The sequence below is a fragment of the Acanthochromis polyacanthus genome, chromosome 5 (assembly GCF_021347895.1).
Source record: "Acanthochromis polyacanthus isolate Apoly-LR-REF ecotype Palm Island chromosome 5, KAUST_Apoly_ChrSc, whole genome shotgun sequence".
Taxonomy (NCBI): domain Eukaryota; kingdom Metazoa; phylum Chordata; class Actinopteri; family Pomacentridae; genus Acanthochromis; species Acanthochromis polyacanthus.
In genome coordinates, this window is record NC_067117.1 from 42,667,367 (window position 1) to 42,693,824 (window position 26,458).

The 26,458-nt window shown below is 43.6% G+C and overlaps 1 protein-coding gene across 1 annotated transcript in view; it reads right to left on the bottom strand.

The window, feature by feature from the left end:
• The window catches only part of LOC110967114 (dihydropyridine-sensitive L-type skeletal muscle calcium channel subunit alpha-1-like), a 116,767-nt gene that overhangs the window by 41,400 nt on the left and 48,909 nt on the right, over positions 1-26,458 (bottom strand). The window contains exons 24-28 of the mRNA XM_051947992.1: positions 19,885-20,031; positions 18,780-18,981; positions 15,872-16,030; positions 14,457-14,567; positions 6,852-6,935 (exon numbers count right to left, since the gene is read on the bottom strand). Of these exons, the coding sequence (XP_051803952.1) occupies positions 6,852-6,935; positions 14,457-14,567; positions 15,872-16,030; positions 18,780-18,981; positions 19,885-20,031 (703 nt within the window). The remainder of the gene's footprint in view (positions 1-6,851; positions 6,936-14,456; positions 14,568-15,871; positions 16,031-18,779; positions 18,982-19,884; positions 20,032-26,458) is intronic.

The window sequence follows — 26,458 nt, forward strand, 5'->3', positions numbered from 1 at the left end:
AAACGGGTTTGATTTTGTTTTCATATCTGAGTCTCAATCACACCTGAATAGAACGTTTAATTAATCAAATATTCCTCGTGTGTCATGTTTCTCCTCGGTCAGATTTAAGCGAGTTACGTAGGGCATTTTGAATCGGTATATTATATTTTTAATGTAAAAGCATTGCGAATCCAACGCTATATTTTGCATTCGCAGGGGCCGGCAATTAGATGTGGCTTCGGGCCAAAATTTGTGTAAACATTATTCGGCCGTCTGACCGACGGGCCGGTGCGCTGGTATTTATTAAATAATTTTGATGAGTGAGTATCCGATGCCTGTATAGCTCAGCATGTTAAGCAGGTGACTCATGTACAAGAGCTGGTCTCGGACGCGGGTTCGATTCCGGTCTGCTTTATTATAATATTTTGGAAGTTTTTCATACACAAATGCAGATTTCTAAACGGACTGCTGTAAAACTTTTTAACATGATTGAAGATATCAAACTCATGGACAACTCCTAACCCATTGGACATTCATGCGGACAGACTCCTGTTTCAATTTTAAAAAAACAAAACAAAACGTGCAGCACTTCGGCACCTTTCTTCTTCGGTGGTGTCTGTGTAAAACAATGTCCAACATGCAAACAGCACACCTAGCGCCATGAAGCACAAAATGCAGGTGTAAATCAATGGGGTGCTGAACATAGTAATATTCATAGCGGAAATAATAGATAATAATAATAATGATAGGTAATAGAATATTCTGATATTAAGCTCGACTGTAGACAGGTATTTTGCAAACACTGTGAACACACACACACACTAATATATGTTAGAGAAGCAGATAATGGCAGTAAAGTCAATTATTTTAATAATTTGAAGAGACAATATATGATTACGCTATATATACATATATAAACAAAATACTGACTAATGAACACATATTTTTATATAAAACAATAGATAGAAGTTATATATCAGAGAAAATGAATATATATAAATCATAGATGGAGTATCAACATCATTCACATATATATATATATATATATACACACGTGGACAAAATTGTTGGTACCCCTCAGTTAAAGAAGGAAAAACCCACAATTCTCACTGAAATCACTTGAAACTCACAAAAGTAACAATAAATAAAAATTTATTGAAAATTAAATAATCAAAAACAGCCATTACTTTTGAATTGTTGATTAACATAATTATTTTAAAAAACAAACTAATGAAACAGGCCTGGACAAAAATGATGGTACCTCTATAAAAGATTGAAAACTATTTGACCAGAGTGACATGATTAACTCAGGTGTGTCATTTAATTGACATCACAGGTGTTTCCAAACTCATAATCAGTCAGTCTGCCTATTTAAAGGGAGACAAGTAGTCACCCTGCTGTTTGGTGAAAAGGTGTGTACCACACTGAACATGGACAACAGAAAGCGAAGGAGAGAATTGTCCCAGGACATCCGAAAAAAAATTATAGACAAACATCTTAAAGGTAAAGGCTATAAGACCATCTCTAAACAGCTTGTAGTTCCTGTGACAACAGTGGCTCATATTATTCAGAAGTTCAAGACCCACGGGACAGTAGCCAACCTCCCTGGACGTGGCCGCAAGAGGAAAATTGATGACAAATTGAAGAGACGGATCGTTGGAATTGTATCCAAAGAGCCCAGAGCAACCTCCAAAGAAATTAAAGGTGAACTCCAAGGCCAAGGTACATCAGTGTCAGATCGCACCATTCCTCGTTGTTTGAGCCAAAGTGGACTTCATGGGAGACGACCAAGGAGGACACCACTGCTGAAAAAAACTCATAAAAAAGCGAGAGTGGAATTTGCAAAAATGCATGTTGACAAGCCACAAAGCTTCTGGGAGAATGTCCTTTGGACAGATGAGACCAAACTGGAGCTTTTTGGTAAGGCACATCAACTCTATGTTCATAGACTCAAAAACCAAGCATACGAAGAAAAGAACACTGTCCCTACGGTGAAACATGGAGGAGGCTCAGTAATGTTTTGGGGCTGCTTTGCTGCATCTGGCACAGGGTGTCTTGAAAGTGTGCAAGGTACGATGAAATCTGAAGACTATCAAGGCATTCTGGAGAGAAATGTGCTGCCTAGTGTCAGAAAGCTTGGTCTCAGTCGCAGGTCATGGGTCTTCCAACAGGACAACGATCCAAAACACACAGCCAAAAACACCCAAGAATGGCTGAGAGAAAAGCGTTGGACTATTCTAAAGTGGCCTTCTATGAGCCCAGATCTGAATCCCATTGAACATATGTGGAAGGAGCTGAAACATGCCATTTGGAGAAGACACCCATCAAACCTGAGACAACTGGAGCTGTTTGCTCATGAGGAGTGGGCCAAAATACCTGTTGACAGCTGCAGAACGCTCATTGACAAATACAGAAATCGTTTAATTGCAGTGATTGCCTCAAAAGGTTGTGCAACAAAATATTAAGTTATGGGTACCATCATTTTTGTCCAGCCCTATTTCATTAGTATGTTTTTTTTAAATAATTATGTTAATCAACAATTCAGAAGTGATGGCTGATTTTGATTATTTAATTTTCAATAAATTTTTATTTATTGTTACTTTTGTGAGTTTCAAGTGATTTCAGTGAGAATTGTGGGTTTTTCCTTCTTTAACTGAGGGGTACCAACAATTTTGTCCACGTGTGTATATATATATGTAATAGATAAGTTATATATCAGAGAAAATTATTATATAAATCACATATAGACTATCAATATAATTCATACATATATATTAAAAAAGATATGTCAGAAAATGATATTATATATATATATATATATATAGAAATATGTGTTCATTAGTCAGTATTTTGTTTATATATGTATATATAGCGTAATCATATAGTCTCTTCAAATTATTAAAATAATTGACTTTACTGCCATTATCTGCTTCTCTAACATATATTAGTGTGTGTGTGTTCACAGTGTTTGCAAAATACCTGTCTACAGTCGAGCTTAATTTCAGAATATTCTATTACCTATCATTATTATTATTATCTATTATTTCCGCTATGAATATTACTATGTTCAGCACCCCATTGATTTACACCTGCATTTTGTGCTTCATGGCGCTAGGTGTGCTGTTTGCATGTTGGACATTGTTTTACACAGACACCACCGAAGAAGAAAGGTGCCGAAGTGCTGCACGTTTTGTTTTGTTTTGTTTTTTTAAAATTGAAACAGGAGTCTGTCCGCATGAATGTCCAATGGGTTAGGAGTTGTCCATGAGTTTGATATCTTCAATCGTGTTAAAAAGTTTTACAGCAGTCCGTTTAGAAATCTGCATTTGTGTATGAAAAACTTCCAAAATATTATAATAAAGCAAACCGGAATCGAACCCGTGTCCGAGACCAGCTCTTGTACATGAGTCACCTGCTTAACGTGCTGAGCTATACAGGCATCGGATACTCACTCATCAAAATTATTTAATAAATACCAGCGCACCGGCCCGTCGGTCAGACGGCCGAATAATGTTTACACAAATTTTGGCCCGAAGCCACATCTAATTGCCGGCCCCTGCGAATGCAAAATATAGCGTTTTATTCGCAATGCTTTTATATTAAAAATATAATATACCGATACAAAATGCCCTACGTAACTCGCTTAAATCTGACCGAGGAGAAACATGACACACGAGGAATATTTGATTAATTAAACGTTCTATTCAGGTGTGATTGAGACTCAGATATGAAAACAAAATCAAACCCGTTTGCAAACAAACAAACACTAACATTTTTTAATCTCAAATACCCAAATCCTGCAGCAAAAATAAAGGCATCACATTATATGTATGGGACGATGTAATGCAAAATATAGCGTTGGAATCGCAACGCTTTTACATTAAAAATATTCGTTTGAAATACGTTCTGAGTGGCATGAAAAGTCCTCCGCTTGGATTCGCAACGCTTTACATTAAAAATATTCGTTTGAAATACGTTCTGAGTGGCATGAAAAGTCCTCCGCTTGAAATACATTGGTTTGAATTTCGTTGTGAGCAACACGTAAAATATGAGAAATCGTGTTGGTGCGCCCGTAACCATAGATTAATTTACGTGACAGTTTCACGAATCCTTGTGAGACCGGGTTGGAATGAGATACCGATTTAATCTGATCAACACAAGGTTTTAGCTCTCCTGTGTCAGGGCTCCCTCCTCACCCCTGTCCTTCCCACCTGACATCCCAAATACCCCTTTTTCCCCATCTGTTTCCTCTCCCATCCTCTCCCATCCGCTCCCGGCTTCGGCTCCGCCCCCGGAGGGGCTCCTGGCTCCGGCTCCGCCCCCAGTTCCCGTGGGGGTCGACGCCTCACCTCCAGTTCCCGCGGTGGTCGACGCTGCGCCTCCAGTTCCCGCGGTGGTCGACGCCCCGCCTCCAGTTCCTGCGGTGGTCGACGACGCCCCGCCTCCGCTTCCTGAGGAGGTCTTCGCCCCGCCTCCGCTCCCTGGAACATTGGCAGCCTTAGAAAGGCTTAAGGCCTCCCCCGAGTCCATGAAGAGGCTTTGCGCCTCCCATCCTTTGCCGCCCCCGGAGGGGCCCCTGGATCCTGTGCCGCCCCCGGTGGGGCCCCTGGATCCTGTGCCGCCCCCGGAGGGGTCCCGCCTTCGCCGGCCCCCAGTCCGGCCTCCGGCCCAGTTTCCTGCCCAGTCTCGGGGCCGTCCGCTGGAGCGGCCCCTCCGGCCTGTCCGGCCTTGGCCTCGACTGCCTCCGGGTCGCCCCCCCTGATTGGACCCTCCGGCTTGCCCAGCCTTGACCAGTCCGGTCCCTGGAGCAAACCCTCCGGCTGGCCCAGCCTCGACCGGGCCGCCCCCCGGAACGGACTCTCCGTCCTGTCCATCCACGTCCAGTCCAGCCTACGGTCCGTCCTCCGGAGTGGACCCTCCGCCCTGTCCATCCCTGGCCAATCCAGCCTACGGTCCGTCCTCCAGAGTGGACCCTCCAACCTGTCCATCCTCGGCCAGTTCAGCCTTCGGGCCGACCCCCGGAGCTACTGCCCGGCCAGGCCAGTCCAGTCCTCCCTTCAGTCCAGCCCTCCCTTCAGTCCAGTCCAGTCCAGTCCTCCCCTCAGTCCAGTACTCCCTTCAGTTCAGTCCAGTCCTCAGTTAAGTTCAGCCTAGCCCCCAATCCTGTCCCAGTCTAGTACAATCGGTCCCTGTCCTGTTCCAGTCCAGTCCTGTCCCGTCCCAGTTCTGACCTAGTTCAGTTTTATTTCAGTCCCCCTCTATGTCCAATTGAGTCCAGGTCCAGCTCCAGCCCAGGTTCCCCTTCAGTCCCTCTCCCATTTCTCTCCCTCCTGTCCTTCCTGTCCCCCATCCTTCCTTTCGCGCCAGCCCTTCTAGTTCCCCTTTGGGCCCTTCTAGTTCCCCTGTGGGCCCTTCTAGTTTCCCAGCATGTCACTGGCTGCTCCTTAGTCGCCGTGGGTTCTCGCCCCGGCTGGCTCCGTTGGGCGCCAGGAGGCGCCCATTGAGGTGGGGGGGTACTGTCAGGGCTCCCTCCTCACCCCTGTCCTTCCCACCTGACATCCCAAATACCCCTTTTTCCCCATCTGTTTCCTCTCCCATCCGCTCCTCTGCCCTGTCTGTCTCGCTGTCTCCCATCCGCTCCTCTGCCCTGTCTGTCTCGCTGTCTCCCATCCGCTCCTCTGCCCTGTCTGTCTCGCTGTCTCCCATCCGCTCCTCTGCCCTGTCTGTCTCGCTGTCTCCCATCCGCTCCTCTGCCCCGTCTGTCTCGCTGTCTCCCATCCGCTCCTCTGCCCCGTCTGTCTCGCTGTCTCCCATCCGCTCCTCTGCCCCGTCTGTCTCGCTGTCTCCCATCCGCTCCTCTGCCCCGTCTGTCTCGCTGTCTCCCATCCGCTCCTCTGCCCCGTCTGTCTCGCTGTCTCCCATCCGCTCCTCTGCCCCGTCTGTCTCGCTGTCTCCCATCCGCTCCTCTGCCCCGTCTGTCTCGCTGTCTCCCATCCGCTCCTCTGCCCTGTCTCTCCCCCTCCAGCTCGGTGCCTGAGTGGAGTCTAGCTTCCCAGCTGACTCCACTCAGGCAATCAACCACCCCTACGGCTCCCAGACAGCTGACGATCATCGACCTGATTACACACCTCAGCAATAAGAACCGGCTCATCCTTCCACCCCCTGCCAGATTGTTGAACAAAGACTACACAGTTCACTTCTCTCTCCAGCCTCTTGTTAAATCTCTTGAGTTTGCCTTCACTTACGTTGTTTTCTCCTGCTCCTCACACAGCTCAGCTGTCCGGGATCCCCACCATCCTCCTTCCCCTCCGGCTCTCCCCAACCCAGTCATCACCGGTTTTCCCCTCCTGGAACCCCCTGCTCATGCCTGGACCCCCATTCCTGCCTGGACCCCCATTCCTCCCTGGACCCCTTCTGTCCCTGCCTGGACCCACCCGTTCCTGGCCAAAACCCCCCACTACACCAGCCGCTCCTGCACTCTGGTTTTCCCCCCACCGAGCCATTATTCACCCCTCCAACAATAAAGCCCTTTCTTTCCAGCCAGCCTTGGTAGTGTGGCTCTCTGCTCGGGTCCAACCCGCTCATCCGTGACATACTGTCCATGTATCACTTTTATTGACATTTTTCATATGTATAATATAGATCACAATTAGATTGAACAACCAGTAGATGAACATTAAGTCAATGCTATGTCTGCAAACACATCAATAATTCAATAACTGTTTGAATTTTTAGTTTGTGCTTAAATATTTGAGCTTACAAGCAAAGTGCCAAAGTGTTTGTGTGCATGCGTGCATGCATGTGCACGTGTATGTGTGGGTGCAATAGAGAGAGAAAAAGACAAAAAAAACCAAATAAATCATAGTACTTACATTAATTTCACTGAGGATCACGTCCACAACACTTCCAATGACGATGACAAAGTCAAAGATGTTCCAGGGGTCTCCAAAGTAACCCTGTGAGAAAACAAGACATTGCAGATGTGTGTTTTAGGTTGTTCCTGCCCGTTGTGCTCACATGTATGCATATTTTTCATTTCAGTAAATCATCATAGACCATTTCCTGCAGAACAACGGTACAGTCAGTGGCTCTAATCTAATACATTTCCTGTCAAATTCAGAAAACATTAAAAGGTCCACTAGCTGTTCATTCTATATGTAAAAACAAAAAGAAAGAAAAGAAAAAAGTAATAAAACATTTAAAAATCCACTGTTCTTGCATTGTGAATGGGAAACAAACCATTATTCCATTGTGTCCTACTGTGCTACCCCAAAGACAGCAAAAAAGGAGAAGGACAGGAGGTGGGAAAGGAAACAACAGGGGCAGTCTGTCACATCTCTATATGCTGACAAGCTTAATATCAACAAATCTAAAGGATTCTCTGAGAATTACAGACTTTAACCCTTACAAGGCCATGTTATTGCAGGGTGCCCGAAAAGGCCTCTGGAATTCCAGAGATGAAACTCAGATGAGCCAGAACTCTTTTCCTGCAGGAAGATTGGGACAGTGTATTTCTGTGTATGTTTCATCCACAGGAAGATGGAGTTCCTGTGAACGTTTAAACACCTGCAATCACTTTTTCTTTCTGAAAGACAATGACTTTCACTTCTATGCTATGGATGTTTGTTAATGAACTTTCATGCTAAAATCCCGTTTCAGCTTTAGGAGATTCTCCCTGGAGACGTCTCCACATTCCACAGATCAGATAACAAGCCATAAAACTTTTACGACTTGGAGGAGCACATGGGAGACTGGAACAGAAAGAGCCACATTCTCTGGAACTGAACTGAAACAAAGGACTTCTTCAAAAATTCATATTTCTGAGATGTATTGTTAAGTTTCAGGTTCACCAAAGTTACTGAAAGTCCTTTGTTTGTCGCATATCCAAATTTGACAGTTATATCCATTACAGAAGTCTAGATATTAAAATATGATGTTAATCATTTCTGCCCCAGGATACTATGATTTGAAATAAATTCTATTATTAACCTCTGAATTTCCTCTCTATTTAGGTTGAATGATGACCATTATATTTACTTATTACCAAATCTCTGACATGTTATATTTTCACTGTGACACATATTTGTACTTTCCAACACATTGAACATATAGTTATGAATTAAATAATTCACATAATAGTCACAAATGTATTAACCTGCAATTTTAGGAACATATGGTCACTTCTGCTACGTGGAATATGGTGAAGGAATAGACAGACCACGGTTTGCGCGTTTAATATCATGTTTTAATCCATTCTGGATTATTCCTCCCTCCTTCTCTGCCCTTCCTCTCTGTGAGATAAAGGAAGAGTCAAATTCCACCAGAGATTTGCACCGAAGCTTCCCTCCGCCTTGAGGTCCTCCCATGGCCCCCTTGGCCTGATATAAGCCGGACAATGCTCGGTCCCCCTCTCTCTTCTTGTTCCCACTCTCTGGAGACTGCACGTCAGTCTCTCTCATTATTTCCTTATCTAAAGCGCGTTTTTTCCTTTTTCCTATTTTTTTTTTAAGTTCCTTCATCATCAAAGTTTAACTATTTATCTTTTAATATTTTGTAACTTAAGTAGACATTTTCGCTCATTTTTTAAGCAGAATTTTATTCATTTTAATCTGAAGAACAGATTCAGAACCAGCATTTCCTTCTCTTAATTTGGCGGCTTTACATCAAGCTTCCTGTTTTCCACTCGGCTAACGCCTGTAAAGCCTGAGAGCCATCATTTTTAAATCAAGCAGCATTCAACCCCGGCACCATTCAGCTGTGACCTCCGGAGACCTGCTGGACCAGGTCCATTTGGGCGGAACCGATCAACCTACAGCAGGACATCGAAACGGTGCCAGAAGACCATACCACACTCAGGAACCAACAAAGTCCAGAGGCGTGGTAAAATGTTACAGGCCCGTATAGTCCCAGCTCCTGACGGTTCGACTTCAGTGAATCCAGCTGAGTTTGCTCTGATTCCATTCTCTGGGTGATGTACTAACCGCTTGGTCAATTAATTCATTTAATCCCTTTATTCTTTTACAAATCAGTAGAATTCTTAATCCAAATTACCTTTTACCTCGTCAGGTTAGTAATCTGGCTCTTCTCTCACCATATTTCCTTCTCACCATACTATGCTTTGAACACACACAAACCTCTCACCACAAGCACACCCACACATTCCACAGACATCCGCACGCACACACACACACACACGTAGACATGCACGCACATACACACACATTATATAGGCACTGTAAATAGGATCTCACTTGTAAATATACACATAGGGCACACAACACATCCCTTGGAGAGGTACTATTCCTACTCCACAATTCCCCTCCAATTTTAATGCACCACACTACCTGGGGGGTGGGTGGTTATGGGGTGGGACGTCATTAGACGGGATGGGCCCCAGTGCAGTGTTGTGCTGTGGCCCCCCCGTCTATGCCCCCACCCTGACACTTCTTCCCCCAATTTTAACGCACCACATACACATTCACATTTTGGGCTTGCGGTGAGACGGAGGGGGGGTTTCGTTACCCTCTGCTCTGCCTCACCGACCCCCCAATCCTAAGACACCACACATACTTGTATATACACTTGGGTGGGTCACATTCACGGTGCAGGGCTAGTGTTCACCAGTTGGGGAACTGGTGAACTCAGTAACAGGGTAAATCACAATAGTTTTACTGGCGTGATCTCCGGGGCTTCTCCCTGCCGGGCCCGAGGGCCTGGGTTGTTGCGCCTCCCCTGGTGCTCCTTCCTCTCCCTCCCTCCCTCCCCCAGGGTCGCGTCTCTCTGGGCGGCCGGAGGTGGGCTGGGCTCGTCTGCCCTTGCAGTGCTGTTGCCCGGTCCCTTGGTGCTGTTTTCCGGTGAGCGGGTGGCCTCCCGGATTTGGGTGTGGGAGGGGTGGCGTGGGTGGTGTGGTTGGATGGGGTGGGGTGGGGTGGCTGGGCGAGGGGTGGGGTGGCTGGGCGAGGGGTGGGGGGGGTGGCCTGGTGGGGGGCGGGGGGGTGTTGGGGGTGGGTTGTGGGTGGGCGGCATGGTGGGGGAGGGGGGTGGCGTGGGTGGGTGGCGGGGGGTGGGACGGTGGGGGGGCGGGGGTTTGGGGTCTGGGGGACGGGGGGGCGGGTTGCGGGGGAGTATGGGGGGGGCGGGTGGTCGTGGGGGGAAGTGGGGCTGTGGGCCGGTGGGGCGCCGTGGGGTTCCGCTATGGCCCGTTCTGCTGCGCGGGCCTTGGGGCTCTGGCTGTGTCGGGGGGGGTCGCTCCGGGCTCCTGGGCTGGGTCTCCGCTCGGTGGCTCCTGCGGGGGGGCTGGGTGGACCTCCTTGGGCTGGAGGGGACAGCTCCCTCCTTTTGGTGGAGGTTTTCATGCATGCCAGACCCACCACACCGGCACCTACCAAAACTCAATAGAGTGTGTTCCTCCGGTCGCTGAGTCAGTGGAGGTTGCTGGGTTAGTGTCTGTGGATCTCACTCTGCTTTATCTATCCTTCTTGTGGCCTCCTGACATCTTCATGATTGATCCAGTTGGGATTTTGTCGTATTAGGTGTTTGAGAAGGGTTTTAGATTTGTAACTGGTTTTAAAGTGTGAATTAAAGAGAACAAACAAATAAAATGCACCTTTTCTCTTAGAACACTGTCTGTGCCTCACCTTTCTGTCTGTCCTGTGTTTGTTTTATGTTTCACTTGGGTGTGCACAGCCCTCAATGGCATAATGTAGAAAACAGCTTGAAATAAACATGATAGGTTAATTTGCCATGAGGGCCGGTGATGGTTACAGTCACAAAGAAGAGAAGAAAAAAAAAATTGCACATGAAGCTTAAGCAATGACACCATGAGTGGTTGGTGTCATTTTTGAGCGGACTTGCAGACAAAAAAAAAAAGAAAGGATCTCACTTGTTTATTTTAATAGAATAATCAATAAATGCTTCATCTTAGACCAAATTAGTTTTGAGTGTTTCTTGTGTAAGAATGTGGTCCTTTAACAAGAATTCAAACCTTTAAGATATGAGATTGATCAAAATTTTTTATTAATATTATTTTTTATTAATGTAATTAATTTCCTTGCATAAGTAAGGTGGTGCCCCATTAATTAATAACAAGTGCAAAATCATAACGTAGGTCTCCTACATTATTTTAAATATATTTGCATGTACAGCCATATTCCTGGAGAAGTACATATACTAAAACATATACTAAAACTACCTAATCCATAAAAATATCCATAAAAGTCTTGCGAGGTCGCATTGTCGTACACGTTCGCCATTTTGAATTTCGGCCGGTACGCGGCCCCGATAAGAGCTTCGTAATTGAGGGTTCGTTATAGTGGCTCATACGGCTTTATTGTTTGAAATAAGCAAATTTGGGCCCAATGTTTGTATCTTACCATTGGTCGACTTAAACATACGGGTGTGTGCATATTTTTATGTTAATTAGCAATAATAAACAAGTCACACGTGTTGAGTTGTTCGGTTTCGGCTGTGTGTACGAGTAAGCGGGGACCGACTCGGGACCGCTTACCCCGCTTTTTAAAGGCATTTGAGGAGATTTAATTTCCTACGACTTTGAACGTAGCATGCGCATGCGCACATACAACCTCTCCCTCACCCCCCTCTAACCTCCCCCCTCTTAACATTTACGAAGAAACGCCCCCCCTCCAGAAACTTGCGTAGGACTCGTGAAGTTGCCTACAGCCGCAGTATAATACAATAATACATGTTACCTGTCCAGAAGGAATTTAGCAACCAAGGCATCTGTCTTTAGGTCCATTTGTTGCTTGAGCTGACGCCATCGCCCAAATGACTCGCCAATAATCACTTTTGCTTTTGCATTCTCGCAATCCAGTCTTCTTTTATTTTCTCTGACCTCAAAAAATGCCTTTCTTTTACGGCTGGGTCCCCCTGGATCTTTATCTGCCATTATGTAAAAAAAGATGAGCAAAACAAGTCACCAGCTAACTACGAAGCTATACCAAAGCAACACATACAGAAAACACGTAAGTCCAAGGCGTACGTAATCTACGTAACTAGGCCTGAGCCGGAAGATTTTTGATTGACAGGAAAGGGAGCAAACCAAACGCCTCGGTCCGAGCGCTTTGATTGGCTGATGTTTTTCAGGTCCTGCCATGTCCAGTTATTTTTTTTTTTAATTTTTTATTCTTTTAGAGACCATACATACAAGTCCACTAAAGGTCAGTATATTCATTTTATGTGAATCAGACAAAATAAACAAAAAAAAACATCCTCCATAATGCCTTTAAGGGTTAAAGTAACTGGCAGAGATGGAGCAAAGTCATTGCTTCACAAGTTAAGCTTGATTTATACACATGAACTGAATCTGCACCAGCTTTGTTTGAAGGACACAAAACTCAGTACAGCAGCACAGAAACTGCACCATCTGCCAACAGTTTGGAAGTAGAATTATACAGCAACACAAATACTCCATGTCATGAGAATGCATTCTCACAACAGCACAGGGACACTCATGGAGGAGCACGTTCTGGATAGATGTCCGTCCATCCATCCATCCATTCATCCATCCATCCATTTATCCGTCCATCTATTCGTCCATCCATCCATCCATCCATCCATCCATCATCCATCCATTCTTCTATCCATCCGTCCGTCCGTCCGTCCGTCCGTCCGTCCGTCCGTCCGTCCGTCCGTCCGTCCGTCCATCCATCCATCCATCCATCCATCCATCCATCTATTCATCCATCCATCCATCTATTCATCCATCCATCCATCATTTGTACACTACTTAAACATACAGGTAAAAGCCAGAAAATTAGAATATTTTCATAAACTTGATTTATTTCCGTAATTGCGAACAAAAGGTATAACTTTTACATTATATGTAATCATTGCACGCAGACTGATGCACTTCAAATGTTTATTTATTTAATTTTGATGATCATAGGTGGCAACAAATGAAAATCCGACATTCCGTGGGTTAGAAAATTAGAATATTACCTGAGGCCAATACAAAAACAGGATTTGTAGAAATGTTGGCCAACTGAAAAGTATGAACGTGAAAAATATGAGCATGTACAGTACTCAATACTTGGTTGGAGCTCCTTTTGCCTCAATGACTGCATTAATGCGGCGTGGCATGGAGTCGATCAGTTTCTGGCACTGCTCAGGTGTTATGAGAGCCCAGGTTGCTTTGATAGTGGCCTTCAGCTCTTCTGCATTTTTGGGTCTGGCATTCTGCATCTTCCTCTTAACAATACCCCACAGATTTTCGATGGGGCTAAGGTCGGGCGAGTTGGCTGGCCAATTGAGTACAGAAATATCATGGTCCTTAAACCAGGCACTGGTAGATTTGGCACTGTGTGCAGGCGCCAAGTCCTGTTGGAACATAAAATCCCCACCTCCATAAAGCAGGTCAGCAGCAGGAAGCATGAAGTGCTCTAAAACTTGCTGGTAGACGGCTGCGTTGACCTTGGATCTCAGGAAACAGAGTGGACCGACACCAGCAGATGACATGGCACCCCAAACCATCACTGATGGTGGAAACTTCACACTAGACTTCAGGCAACGTGGATCCTGTGCCTCTCCTGTCCTCCTCCAGACTCTGGGACCTCGATTTCCAAAGGCAATGCAAAATTTGCTTTCATCAGAAAACATAACTTTGGACCACTCAGCTGCAGTCCAGCTCTTTTTTTCCTTAGCCCAGGTGAGACGCTTTGCGCGCTGTTTCTTGTTCAAAAGAGGCTTGACACGAGGTATGCGGCAGTTGAAACCCATGTCTTTCATGCGTCTCTTGGTGGTGGATTTTGAAGCACTGACTCCTGCAGCAGTCCAGTCCTTGTGAATCTCCCCCACATTTTTGAATGGGTTTTTTTTCACAATCTTCACCAGGGCGCGGTGATCCCTGTCGCTTGTACACTTTTTCCTACCACAGTTTTTCCTACCCTTTGCCTCTCCATTAATGTGTTTGGACACAGAGCTTTGAGAACAGCCAACCTTTTCAGCAATAACCTTTTGAGTCTTGCCCTCCTTGTGCAATGTGTCAATGGTTGCCTTTTGGACAGCTGTCAAATCTGAAGTCTTCCCCATGTTTGTGTAAGCTTCAGAACTGGACTGAGAGACCATTTAAAGCCCTTTGCAGGTGTTTTGAGTTAATCAGCTGGTTAGTGGGTGGCACCAGGTGTCTTCAAACTTGACCCATTTCACAATATTCTAATTTTCTGACCCACGGAATGTCGGATTTTCATTTGTTGCCACCTATGATCATCAAAATTAAATAAATAAACATTTGAAGTGCATCAGTCTGCGTGCAATGATTACATATAATGTAAAAGTTATACCTTTTGTTCGCAATTACGGAAATAAATCAAGTTTATGAAAATATTCTAATTTTCTGGCTTTTACCTGTATATCACAGATAGTATGATCAGGTATTATTCTGGTGTTTAATGATGTCATACGGGATCATGTGAGGGACTGCAGTGAATCAAACTGTAATAATACATTGAGTTTTGACTGACCTTAGCCTTGAAGGCCATGAGTTTAAGGATCATCTCCACAGTGAAGAGCACAGTGAAGATCACATTCAGCATGTCAGAGAGGTGGGTGACATGTTCTGACTGTTTGCAGTGCTGTGGATTAAACAGTTACAGAAAAAATGTACACAAGTACAGTGAAGACAATGTTAGCTTTAACTATAGCAAAAAGTTCAAGGTGAGAGTTAATTTCCTCAGAGATGTGTTTCCAAGTGCTTTTACAAACTCGGTGCTAGTGTGATAGGGTCGCAAACTGATCAGCATGTTTTACCAAATTATATATATTTTGTTGCATATTTTTAGGATTGTCTGGTTGCTGTGATTTTATTGTATTCATTCCTTGTTTGCTTTTTTTTTTAAATTATTGTTTGCCTTTATTATATAGAAGAGTAGAGAGAGACAGGAAAGTAGGGAGAAGACCGGATTCATGGCTTTAATAGTGAACTGATAAAGAGCATCTCCAGATGAGCAGCAGACATCTGTCCACAGCTGTTTTGGTGGAGATGGTAATACAGCAGGATGTGGCATACCAGCAGGGGAAGGATATAAAGGACAAGGATATCAGAGTCACCGGAAGGGACGAGGACACTAAGTGTCATAGTGCTGCTTAGTTGCATTGAAATACCCTTCAGACTACTGTAGTGTTTTGTATATTACTATAGTGTTTTATTTTACTAAAGTCTGATGGTGTCATCCCCTATATTTTGTTATAAATCTTGATTTTTTTTTTTCCTTGTCTGATTTGTACAAAAAACCTGAAAGTCTTTTTCTCCTAAGTCCGAGGCTCTCTAGGTGGCATTTTCTGCCATACAAGGTCCCTAAAATGAGCATTTTATAGAGGTAACTTAGCAAGTATCAGTAGGTCCTGCTGCTGGCTGTCTGGCCACAGGAGCGTTTGGATGTCCTGTTCACAATGAATGTCAGCCTGTGGTGTCTGTATTTGTGGACAGACTTCAGACTGAAAGCTGCAGCCTCTACAGATCAGTTGATAGTAGAAAATCTACTGCAGAACAAATGGCGGTGTTGTTAAGGAGGAGTGCAACATTAGAAGACGTCAATTATGTATTTATAAATCTCCTACATCCTTTGCATTTATCATTCAGAGGCTGTCATTGCCAACAAGAATCCTCAGCTCCCTGCCCAGCGACTGACTGGCCACAGTTGTGCGGTTTCTGTTGGACATTAAATGACATCCACTGCACTGACAATGCAGCCTGTCCATCTGTGATCAGCAGCGGTTTTCTTTCATTTTCTGCTCACTTAAATAAATCCTCTCAGAAACATTGAACTATCTCAGAATGTCAGGAAAATGTTTACAAAACTGGCAAATGTCTGCTGTTGTTTTTTACTCTCATACACACACACACAGACACACCCATATGTGTGTGTTGTATACTGACCTGCATTCCCAGACACATGGTGTTGAGCATGATAAGGAGGAACATGAGGTACTCAAAGTAGCAGGAGGTGACGATGTACCACACCTGGTACTGGTAGGGGTTTTTGGGAATGTAACAGCGAAGTGGTCGAGCCTTGAGAGCGTACTGCACACACTGGCGCTGAAGGGGTTAATGAGAAGGTGTGGGAAGATGCACAGTTTAGACAAATGTAGTGTCTACAGATACGGACCCGTACGCGTAGCCTGTGGCCTACGGATACGGCACTTTCCATTTGCTTCTTTAATTCTCGCTGCCTGAAATACCCCAGCGCCCCCTATCGAGTGGCCATTTTCGCGGCAAACAGGACTTCCATGTCGATATGAACTGGCTTGTGCTCTATATACATGTGTCTGTACTGCATTCATTATAGTTACACCCGCTGTCTTTGGTCAGTTATTTAAAAAGTAATAAAGATGAATGAGATCGCCGTGGTGTAGAAAGGTTTATAATAGAGTATAAGATGTATTTCAGTAGATCTATGTCATGGTTAAAGTTATATAACAGCTGTATACATACACACAAAATCACGGCATGAAACAATGGCAATGTCTATGTCATATATGCCCTATATCCGTACCTCGAGTACAGATGCTACAAGTACGGGTCTGTACCTCTAGCATCAATCTTAGACAAAAATGGAAACAACAGAGAACTGGGAGAAAAACACAGTCAGTTGTTTTTGTCACAAAAAAATACAGTTGTCCTAGATTTTTATTTTAACCCCATCATACCCAGCCACTTCAGATTCCAGGTTCTGGCAAATGCCTAAAAATCTCCCAGTTGGTCAGTGTCATGAATACACAAACCAATAAAAACTGATCCTTTGTGTGATCAAATAAACAACTGTTGAACATGATTTGACATTCCTACTTTTACTTAACCTCTGTAGGACATAATGGGCTGGCTGCAGCTCACCATTAGCCTAGCTGAGCTAGACTGTATTCCCGTTATAAGGGATATACGGGAATACGGTCTAGCCCTCCTCCATTGACACATTTTGACAGGTTTTCAAGCTCCGAGCAGATCAGACCGAACCAATCAGAGCACCAGAGGCGGGAGTTAACGATGCGTCATCTTCAGGGCAGAGTTGGCGACCGCAACAGAGCGAGGTTTCTCTCGTGCGCTTTCCTCTGTTTTGCACGGGCTGAATTTGTCCTTTAAACCTCAACAAGAAGCAGCTCTTAAAGCTTTTCTTTTTAAAAAGGATGTATTTTTAATTCCGGCAGGCTGTACGATAGAATGCGTAATGCTGCCCTCCACTGTTGAAAGGGAGAGCTTAGATTTTCCTCAGGACCCCTGTACGGCGAAGGAAGCTGTTAAAACTACAAAACATCATGGCGGAAAGGCAATTGTTAGGTCGCTTAGTGATTGCGTCACATGTGTTACGCTGATTGGCTCTCTCCAGTTCAAGCTGTGATCGGTAGTCCCGCCTCTGGGCTAGATTTGGTTCAATGGAGCAGTTCCAGACTGACTTTATGTGTATTTGTAATACACAATATAAAGGCTGTCTGGTCCCCAGGCAAGCTCACCATTACCTGGAAGACTGAGAATCTACACAGACTGGACTGTTTGTATTTCTTTACACCAATCACAGCTGCTGTAGGCAGAACTAAGGATTGAGCGTGGCTTCAGTGTTCCCTCAAAATACTGAGGGAGGAATTTTTTAGCAGAACATCAACCAGCATTGTCAATGAAACGGCTCAACGTGTTTAGTGACAGGGTTTGAGCCCAGATGTGGTTGCTGTTGAAAACAGTAACAAGAGGAGAAGGCTGGCTGACAAGAGCAGCCAATGGCAGGCTCAGATTAGATGGTCATAAATGATGAAAAATAAGTTTGACATTTTAAAATTAGTTTCAGGGTCAAAGAACAGTCCAACAGGACTTGAATATCTCTACACTGTGTCCTCTAAGTTTAAAATCAAACAAGTTAATTTCAGCTGGTTGATTTATCACTTGGGCTGCACAGTGGGGTAGCGGTTAGCACTTTTGCCGTGCAGCAAGAAGATCCCTGGTGTGAATGTGATTAGGTGTGAATGTGAGTGTGATTGTGTGTCTGTATATGTAGCCCTGTGACAGACTGGTGACCTGTCCAGGGTGTCCCCTGCCTTCACCCGAGTCAGCTGGGATTGACTCCAGCACCCCCCATGACCCTAGTGAGGATAAAGTGGTGTATAGAGAATGGATGGATATATCACATCAACATGACAAGTGGAAACCTGAAATACATCAATCTACACTAAGAGATGTTCATTAATCTCAACAAAATGAATTTAAATCTTCATCTTATGCTCTGTAAGGTCGAGTCGCTGCAAACAATTATAAAAAAACACCCACAGACCAAAATGACTGAAAAGCATTGAGAAAAGATAATACAACTCCATGAAATGATTTTTGAAAAGCATTAAGATTTTTTTTTTCATACAGAAAGAAGTGAATTTGTGAAGTTGATCGTGAACATGTGTGTGTGCACTCATAAAAAGCCTTGAAAGAGAAAGCCAGAACACAGAACAAGTCCAGTTAGCTTTCTAGTGTCCATGCCCTCGATGATCTGGTAAATCTCACAAATTCTGGGATGTAGATGTTTCTTTGATAGTATTTCCATGTCACTGACCTAAAGAAGTGGAAACCATCACTTAGCTGATTTTCCAAAAGGTGTTGAATATGTAAGTTACCGAGGAAGGTAATTATGTGTAAATGGAACATAGTGGCTGGAGATGAGAGTCGAGATGTCGAACGTGTAAAAAGAGCACACTTCCCTTCAGTGTTTCTGCTTTAGTCTCCTGTCTCAAGCAGCATCGTTACAGTTCAGGATGTGTGTGAAACAACTCACTCCTGACCTCGCTCAAGAAAGCTGTCCTTTTAAACATACCTGATTCTTGTCCAGCTCACAGTTTTTGTACTCCTGCTCTCCTTGCTCCTGAAAGGTGACGATGACGAAGCCCACAAAGATATTCATCATGAAGAAGGCGATGAGGATGAGGTAGATGATGAAGAAGACTGAGATGGCCACTCTGTTGTTGTACACTGGGCCTGTGTCCTCTAAATTCGAATCAATGGCTTTATATAGCAGCCTGGGGAAATATCAAACATATCCAGCAAATACAATCAGCAAAGAAGTGCACTTTCTAGTAATTCTGTTTAAGTAACCACGGTAACCAACAGAAATGAGTGCAATAATAATTAAAGTTTGCGTAATTATACTACTCCTATGTTGGACAGCAGGACTAACCCTAACCCTACAGCAGGAATTCAACGTAACAACTGTCAGTACACCTTTCATTACTGACATTCAAATCTGTTTTGTTTAATACTTTAGTTGGACTTGGATAACAGAGGTGCACATAGGTGTGGAGTGACCTTCTGTCATTCTTCTTTATTTCAGCTGCTCTTTGCTGGATGATAGTAACTGCAGACCTGGTGTCATTCTGTCAGCCAGTATTTTGGTATATCCAAAGTATATCTTTGCACTCCTGCGGCCACACATCATCTCCTGCCTTCATGCATCTCTGTTGGGACCATGTACTGACTGCCATAGTCCTGACCAAGCTCACATGACATATGCTGGAACCCTTCTGAGACAAACAGGTGTATCCAGATGTCATTGGTGTACTCATCTGTTTGATTTTAACAGGTTTTCTAAGTTGTGCGTCAGTGATCACAGGTATATCGACTTTTGTTAGTTGAACTTTGTGATTTACATCTGTGTTTTCAGTATCATCCTTCTAAAATATTTGTTTTTAATTTTTCATAAGAGGAAAAACTCTATTTGTCAAATCAGAAACAATGCAGTTACTGGGAGGTAAAACAGTTTCTAATCATTAGACATTGCACAAGGCTGCACTCACCTCTGTTGTACTCTGCAAGTTACACAAACAATGGGTAGATGCTGCCTACAGTAGATTACAGTTTTAGGGTGTACTGCAGGAATACATTAAAACTATCAAACCATTGCCCCAAAACAGAACCTGACTCACTTTGGCCATCCTTCAAAGGTAGAAATGGTGAAGAGAGCCAGCATGCCATTGAGGATGTTGTCAAAGTTTAGTTCGGAGTTGGTCCATTCTCTCTCACGGACTTCCATTTCGTGAAGCGCTCCTTCCTGGTACTTTATATACCAGCCTCTGAGCCGCAAAGCACAAGAAAGGACAGCGAAGGTGGAGTTACAATCAAGTCTTAGGGTGCTTTCACACCTGTTAGTCTGTTAGAGTGGTTCGTTTGGACCCAAAAGTTGTTACAATGTTGCTATTTTCAGCTGGTTCAGTTCGCATTCACACCAGTGTTTTCGCAGTTGAACCAACTATGATGAATGATATAACTCCCTCCAGTCGTTTGGCGGCACTGTTCACAAAATAAGGTGTTTTAGATGACGTAGGTGAACGCTGATTGGCGCAGCATGTGAAGAGGGAAAAATCCCGGAAGATAACAACAGGCTGTGTTTATTCCATGGATTGAGGTTTATTCGTAAACAATGAACTATGCTCTCCTGTTCGTTCTTGTTGCCATATATTCGTATCATTGCTTTATGCAGCAAGCACAAATACTGCTGTTGTTCCAGCATGAAGCTCGCATTTGGTACGAGAACATTACACAGTCGTTTTTGGCACGGAGAAGATGCATTGCAAGACGTTATCGGAGAAAGCGGGCGATGCTCCATGACCTGTGCAGGTTGCTACGAAAGCTCCCGTAGACCAAAAAGGCTGCTGCACCATCAAGCCGGTCCGAATGGAGACAGGTTTGTGTTCTCACCAGGAGCGAACCAAACTTGAGTTCACATAGAAGCGGACCGAGACCACCTCCCGAATGTGGTCTCGGTCCGATTCTTTAGTCCGAACCAAAAAAATATGGTCTGCTTTCACACCAGCCCAAACAAACCGTACTTGCAGGTGTTGCGGATTCCAGTCCGCTTTAAGCGGACCAAAAGGCGTATGTGTGAAAGCACCCTTAGTAAAGACCAAGGGCCGAAGGACTGTCACGAGGGGGGTATCGGGGTAACACTGGTAGTGGAGGGGGTATCTGGATAACACTGGTAGTGGAGGGGGTGTCTGGGTAATATTGGTAGTGGAGGGGGTGTCTGGGTAATATTGGTAGTGGAGGAGTATCTGGGTAATATTGGTAGTGGAGGGGCATCTGGGTAACACTGGTAGTGGAGGAAGTATCCGGGTAACATTGGTAGTGGAGGGGTATCTGGGTAACACTGGTAGTGGAGGGGTATCTGGGTAACACTGGCAGTGGAGGGTTATCTGGGTAACATTGGTAGTGGAGGGGTATCTGGGTAACATTGGTAGTGGAGGGGTATTTGGGTAACATTGGTAGTGGAGGGGTTTCTGGGTAACATTGGTAGAGGAGGGGTATCTGGGTAACATTGGTAGTGGAGGGGTATCTGGGTAACATTGGTAGTGGAGGGGTATCTGGGTAACATTGGTAGTGGAGGGGTATCTGGGTAACACTGGCAGTGGAGGGTTATCTGAGTAATATTGGTAGTGGAGGGGTATTTGGGTAACATTGGTAGTGGAGGGATATTTCGGTAACATTGGTAGTGGAGGTGTATCTGGGTAACATTGGTAGTGGAGGTGTATCTGGGTAACATTGGTAGTGGAGGGGTATCTGGGTAACATTGGTAGTGGAGGGATATTTGGGAAACATTGGTAGTGGAAGGGTATCCGTGTAACATTGGTTGTGGAAGGGTATCTGGAAGTGAATGCTGCCACCCTCTACTACAAACCCTAGTATTAATTCATAAACATTACAACACACTTATTGTAATTCCTCCAGCTCCTTCTTATTACAGATTCTTCGACACCTAACTCACCCCACATCTTTAAGACAACCCGTACAAGTTATATATCAAAGCGCGTGGCTTGATCAGGAATCCTGTGCTGTGATTTTTTGTAGTGATTCGTCATACAGTTCTTGCAAAATTTTTAAAAAAATGTTGAAATCTTTTATGCCTGAATTTAGCTCATCAAAATTCTAAAAACCACTTAAAAATTCAATGTGTTCAAAATTCACCATCAAAAAATTCAATATGTTCAAATTTCGCTGTCAAAAAATTTAGTGTTCAAAATTAGCCATCAAAAAATTCGCTGTTCACATCCAGGGAACTTAAACAGAAATAATCGATCCTGGACCAAAATCGAACAAACGCTCAGCAAATCAAGTGACACTCCTCTGGTTATGTGACACAGACAGTTGACCTCACAAACCGGGGTAACCATGGCTACCAGCGTGAACGAGAGCACCCGGTGAGTCTATTAATCCTTTATGTGTCCTCTATGTAGTTTGTTTTTGTGAAAGTCAGTAGCTTGTAATGCATGACATGTTTCCAAAGAACAATATCTATAGTATACGCGAGGAGCTTTTAACAGCGTGCTGCTCACCACGCTAATACAGCACTAGCTGCGCTAGCCACGCTAGCTGTGCTAGCACAGTGTTAGTATAGTACATAGATTGTATGGTATCGCGCTAGCTGCGTTAGTTGCACTAGTACAGTGCTAGCTGCGCTAGTACAGTAATAAGGTCACACTGACAGCAAGTTCTGCAGCTGGGTAGTTGAGTAACAATTTTATAAACGCACAAATGGGCAGAAGTGTGATTTATATGCCCGAAAATGCAGTTAAATCACAGAGCAGTGTAAAGAAACTGGTAACTTAGCAAACTTAGTCTACATAATACAACACAAGTTCTTCTGTGCAAGTGATCTCTAAGAAGTCCAGATCTAGTCCAATATACTCCAAACGAGAAAGGAGTCTCACAAAAAGATGATTTAACAATAGTTCCTACAACAGAGAAAAACAAAGTTATAACATGCAAACTCGCAATGGGATAAAATAGTTAACCTCACTGAAAGACTAGACTGCCCCATTAGACACTTGTTTTAGAACAGATTAAAGGAGGGTACACACACTACACAGGAAACAGTTGACAAAAATGGGCTGCATTTATCACTATCATTGCACACTAACTCTTGATATAGCACGCTCTGATAGAATGGTCGGCTACAAACCGAGCAGTGTAGGGCAGTTCATTTCAAGCTATTCATTCACAGCTGGAATTACGTTGACTGCACAGTTTAAAACCTTTCAAGATCAAATGTAATTTAAAATTAAGCAAACCAAAACATCAGCTTGAGCAGAAAACACACATAATAAGCAAAGTATTATGTAGACTAATTAAGTTTGCTAGGTTACCAGTTTCTTTACATCACTCTGTGATTTAACTGCATTTTCTGGCACATAAATCACACTTCTGCCCATTTGTGCGTTTATAAAATTGTTACTGAACTTCCCAGCTGCAGAACGTGCTGTCTGTGTGACTTTATTACTGTACTAGCGCAGCTATCACTGTACTAACGCTGCTAATGCAGCTAGTGCTATTTTAACATGGCTAGCACAGCTAGCGCTATACCATACAGTCTATGTGCTATACTAATGCTGTGCTAGCACCGTACCAATGCGGCTAGTGCAGCTAGCGCTGTAGTAATGCGGCTAGCACAGCTAGCGCTGTACTAACACGGCTAGCGCTGTACTAGTGCGGCTAGCAGCACGTCGTTAAAAGCTCCTCACATATACAAAAGAGCTTGTTCTTTGGAAACATGTCATGCATTACAGGTTACTGACTATCACAAAAACAAACTACATAGAGGACACATAAAGGATTAATACACTCACTGAGCGCTCTCGTTCATGCTGGTAGCCATGGTTACCCCGGTCTTGTGAGGTCAACTGTCTGTGTCACATGACCAGAGGAGCTAGGGTTGCCACCCGTCCCGTAAAATACGGAATCGTCCTTTATTTGACAATTAATTGTTGCATCCCGTATTGACTCAATACGGGACGCAATTTGTTCCGTATTTTCATAAATATATCATACACGTCTGTCACACAGTCATCAAAACTGTATAATGAACAAAATAAAACACAAGAAATATTAAGGACAGCCAATTTCATCTTAGTAGGACCTACGTAGTGAGGACCCGACGTGACATACAGCAGATAGACCTCAGAAGCCAGCATCTGTGTCTTTGTTTGCCTGCCTGCACGGTCCTGTCACAAGTTGCTAGTTACAGACTGCTGCGCACCCCAACGGGCATTTAAAAATGTCTAACTCCGAAACTCCACCACGTCCTCCTAAGAAACGCAAACGTCTGCAGATGTACAGACGTGAGTGGGAAGAGTCGAACCCCTAGGTCGACAGCGTTAGTGGCAATGGGTAGAAAGCAAACTGTACAACGTGTCGGCGTGTGTTTTCTGTTGCTCATGGTGGACTGGCTGATGTAAGGCAGCATGCATCAGGGGAACAACATATACGAAACATAAGAACAGAGAAGACACAACCAGCAGTATCCCAATTTTTCATGCCGCAATCATCTCCTGAAGTCGATGTGGAGATCAGCTGGATTTCCTCCAGTATCTGGTAGTGAATTTACCAGAGCATGCTTATAGTCAGGCTAATGTGGCCGTAGACTCTACAGTATTTTAGTGACTCAATAAATGCTTAAGTTGTTTATATTTTTTAATGCTTTTAAGTTTTTTAATAAAGATTGATTAATAGCCTATATGTAATCAATAAATGTCCTATCTATAGACCAACTCACTCAGAACGCTATGTTAACAGTACTAAATAAATACATGCATACACACATAAATAAGTGTTTGTAGGGAATTTCTTTGTACAGTATTCTGCATTTATTTTTTGTTTTTTGTTTTTGCAGAATACAGTATTGCACACTGGTTGGTCATTAATTTTTTCTTAAATAATGCCAATTCTTTTTAGACAGAACCAGTTATAAAACAATACAAAATTCCTAATGTTCAGTTTCATTTAGAATTTGTCGTTCCACTCCTCCCTCCAGGTTACTGCAGCTGAGTTGACACAGTCTACCACACAGTTAAACACAACCTCAGCTACAACAGTGCTGACTGTGCACACAAACTCAATCAAAAGATTCTACCTGATTCCAAATTTCTTGCACTTCTATTTTTATTTCATTGAATATTTTCACTTGGGACTCATGAATAAGCACAGGTACAAGTTTACAAGATTTATTTATTTTTTAAATTTTCTCTTAAAGTAAAAATGTCCTCAGGGATCAAAAAGAGAGCCCCAACAAGTTCAGCACTTTAAAGTTCATAATGATTGTTCAGTGGTCTGTTTTCCTTAATAATTGTGTTTATTACACACTGCAGTGACTGCGCAGTTCCATGTTAATAAAGAACTTCAAGCTTTAAGTTTGACTAAATACTTTTTTCAAAATTAAACGCACCACTCCTTGGGTGTACTGGCCCTGAGGAGCCATGGTGGGCGTCCTTTATTTTCATTTCTGAAAGGTGGCAACCCTAAGAGGAGCGTCACTTGATTGGCTGGGCGTTTGTTCGATTTTGGCCAGGATCGATTATTTATGTCTAAGTTCCCTGGATGTCAACAGCAAATTTTTTGTTGGCGAATTTTAAACACACTGAATTTTTTGATTGCGAATTTTGAACACATTGACTTTTTAACTGGTTTTTAGAATTTTGATGAGCTAAATTCAGGCATCGACCTGTCCAGGGTGTCCCCTGACTTCACCCGAGTCAGCTGGGATAGACTCCAGCACCCCCCATGACCCTAGTGAGGATAAAGCGGTGTATAGAGGATGGATGGATGGATGAATTCAGCAGCTTTTAAAATTCAGAATCTGATGAGTCTGATTTGTTCCATACTGTAGCTCTGGCAGATTTTATACTAGAAACTTCAGTCAAAATTTAAATGAACCACACAACTTTAAATATTCCGTATTTTAATATATTTTATGATTTTATGCAGTCACAGTTTAAATTTCATAACTTTTCAGGTTCTGCTCAAGATTTTTTTTCTCTGTTAAAGGGTGTTATCCTTGCCAGTGTCTCCTTAGGGCTGCTCTAGGGGTTCCTATGGGTTCTGTAAAGTGTCTTGAGACAACTTGACCTGTAATTGGCGATATTTGAATAAAATTGAATTCAACTGAATTGTAAAATTCTAAATTTTCTCCTGTCTTCTTCTCAGTTTCAACTGTAAATTAACAATTTGTACATTAAATTGTAGGCATTTTTTGTCCTTTTCAACTAGTGTGAGTGTCATTGCTAGAGGACCTGGAGTTTATCATAAATCACCTCCTGAGCAAACCTCTCACTGAGTCCAGTTCTATCTGTGCTCTGTGTCAGGAGAGTCTCTCTAACCTGTTACCAGATGTATATAAAACACAGTACGGACATGGAAATATGTCAGAATGTTCTAAACAAGATGCTGCCCCATACAGATAGGACTTTGTTTCTGAGCTGTGGTGGAGTGTTTGGGTCCCCGATCTCACGGGGATTCGTGAAACTGTCACGTAAGTTTTAGTTTCAGTTTCGTGTGCACCAACACGATTTCGTCATGTTTTTTGTGCCGCTCACCACGAAATGCGCACCAATGTATTTTAAACGGCGGACTTTTCGTGCCACTCAGAACGTATTTCAAAAGAATGTGTATATTATATTTTTAATGTAAAACCGTGGCGAATCCAACGCTATATTTTGCATGACATCGTCCCTA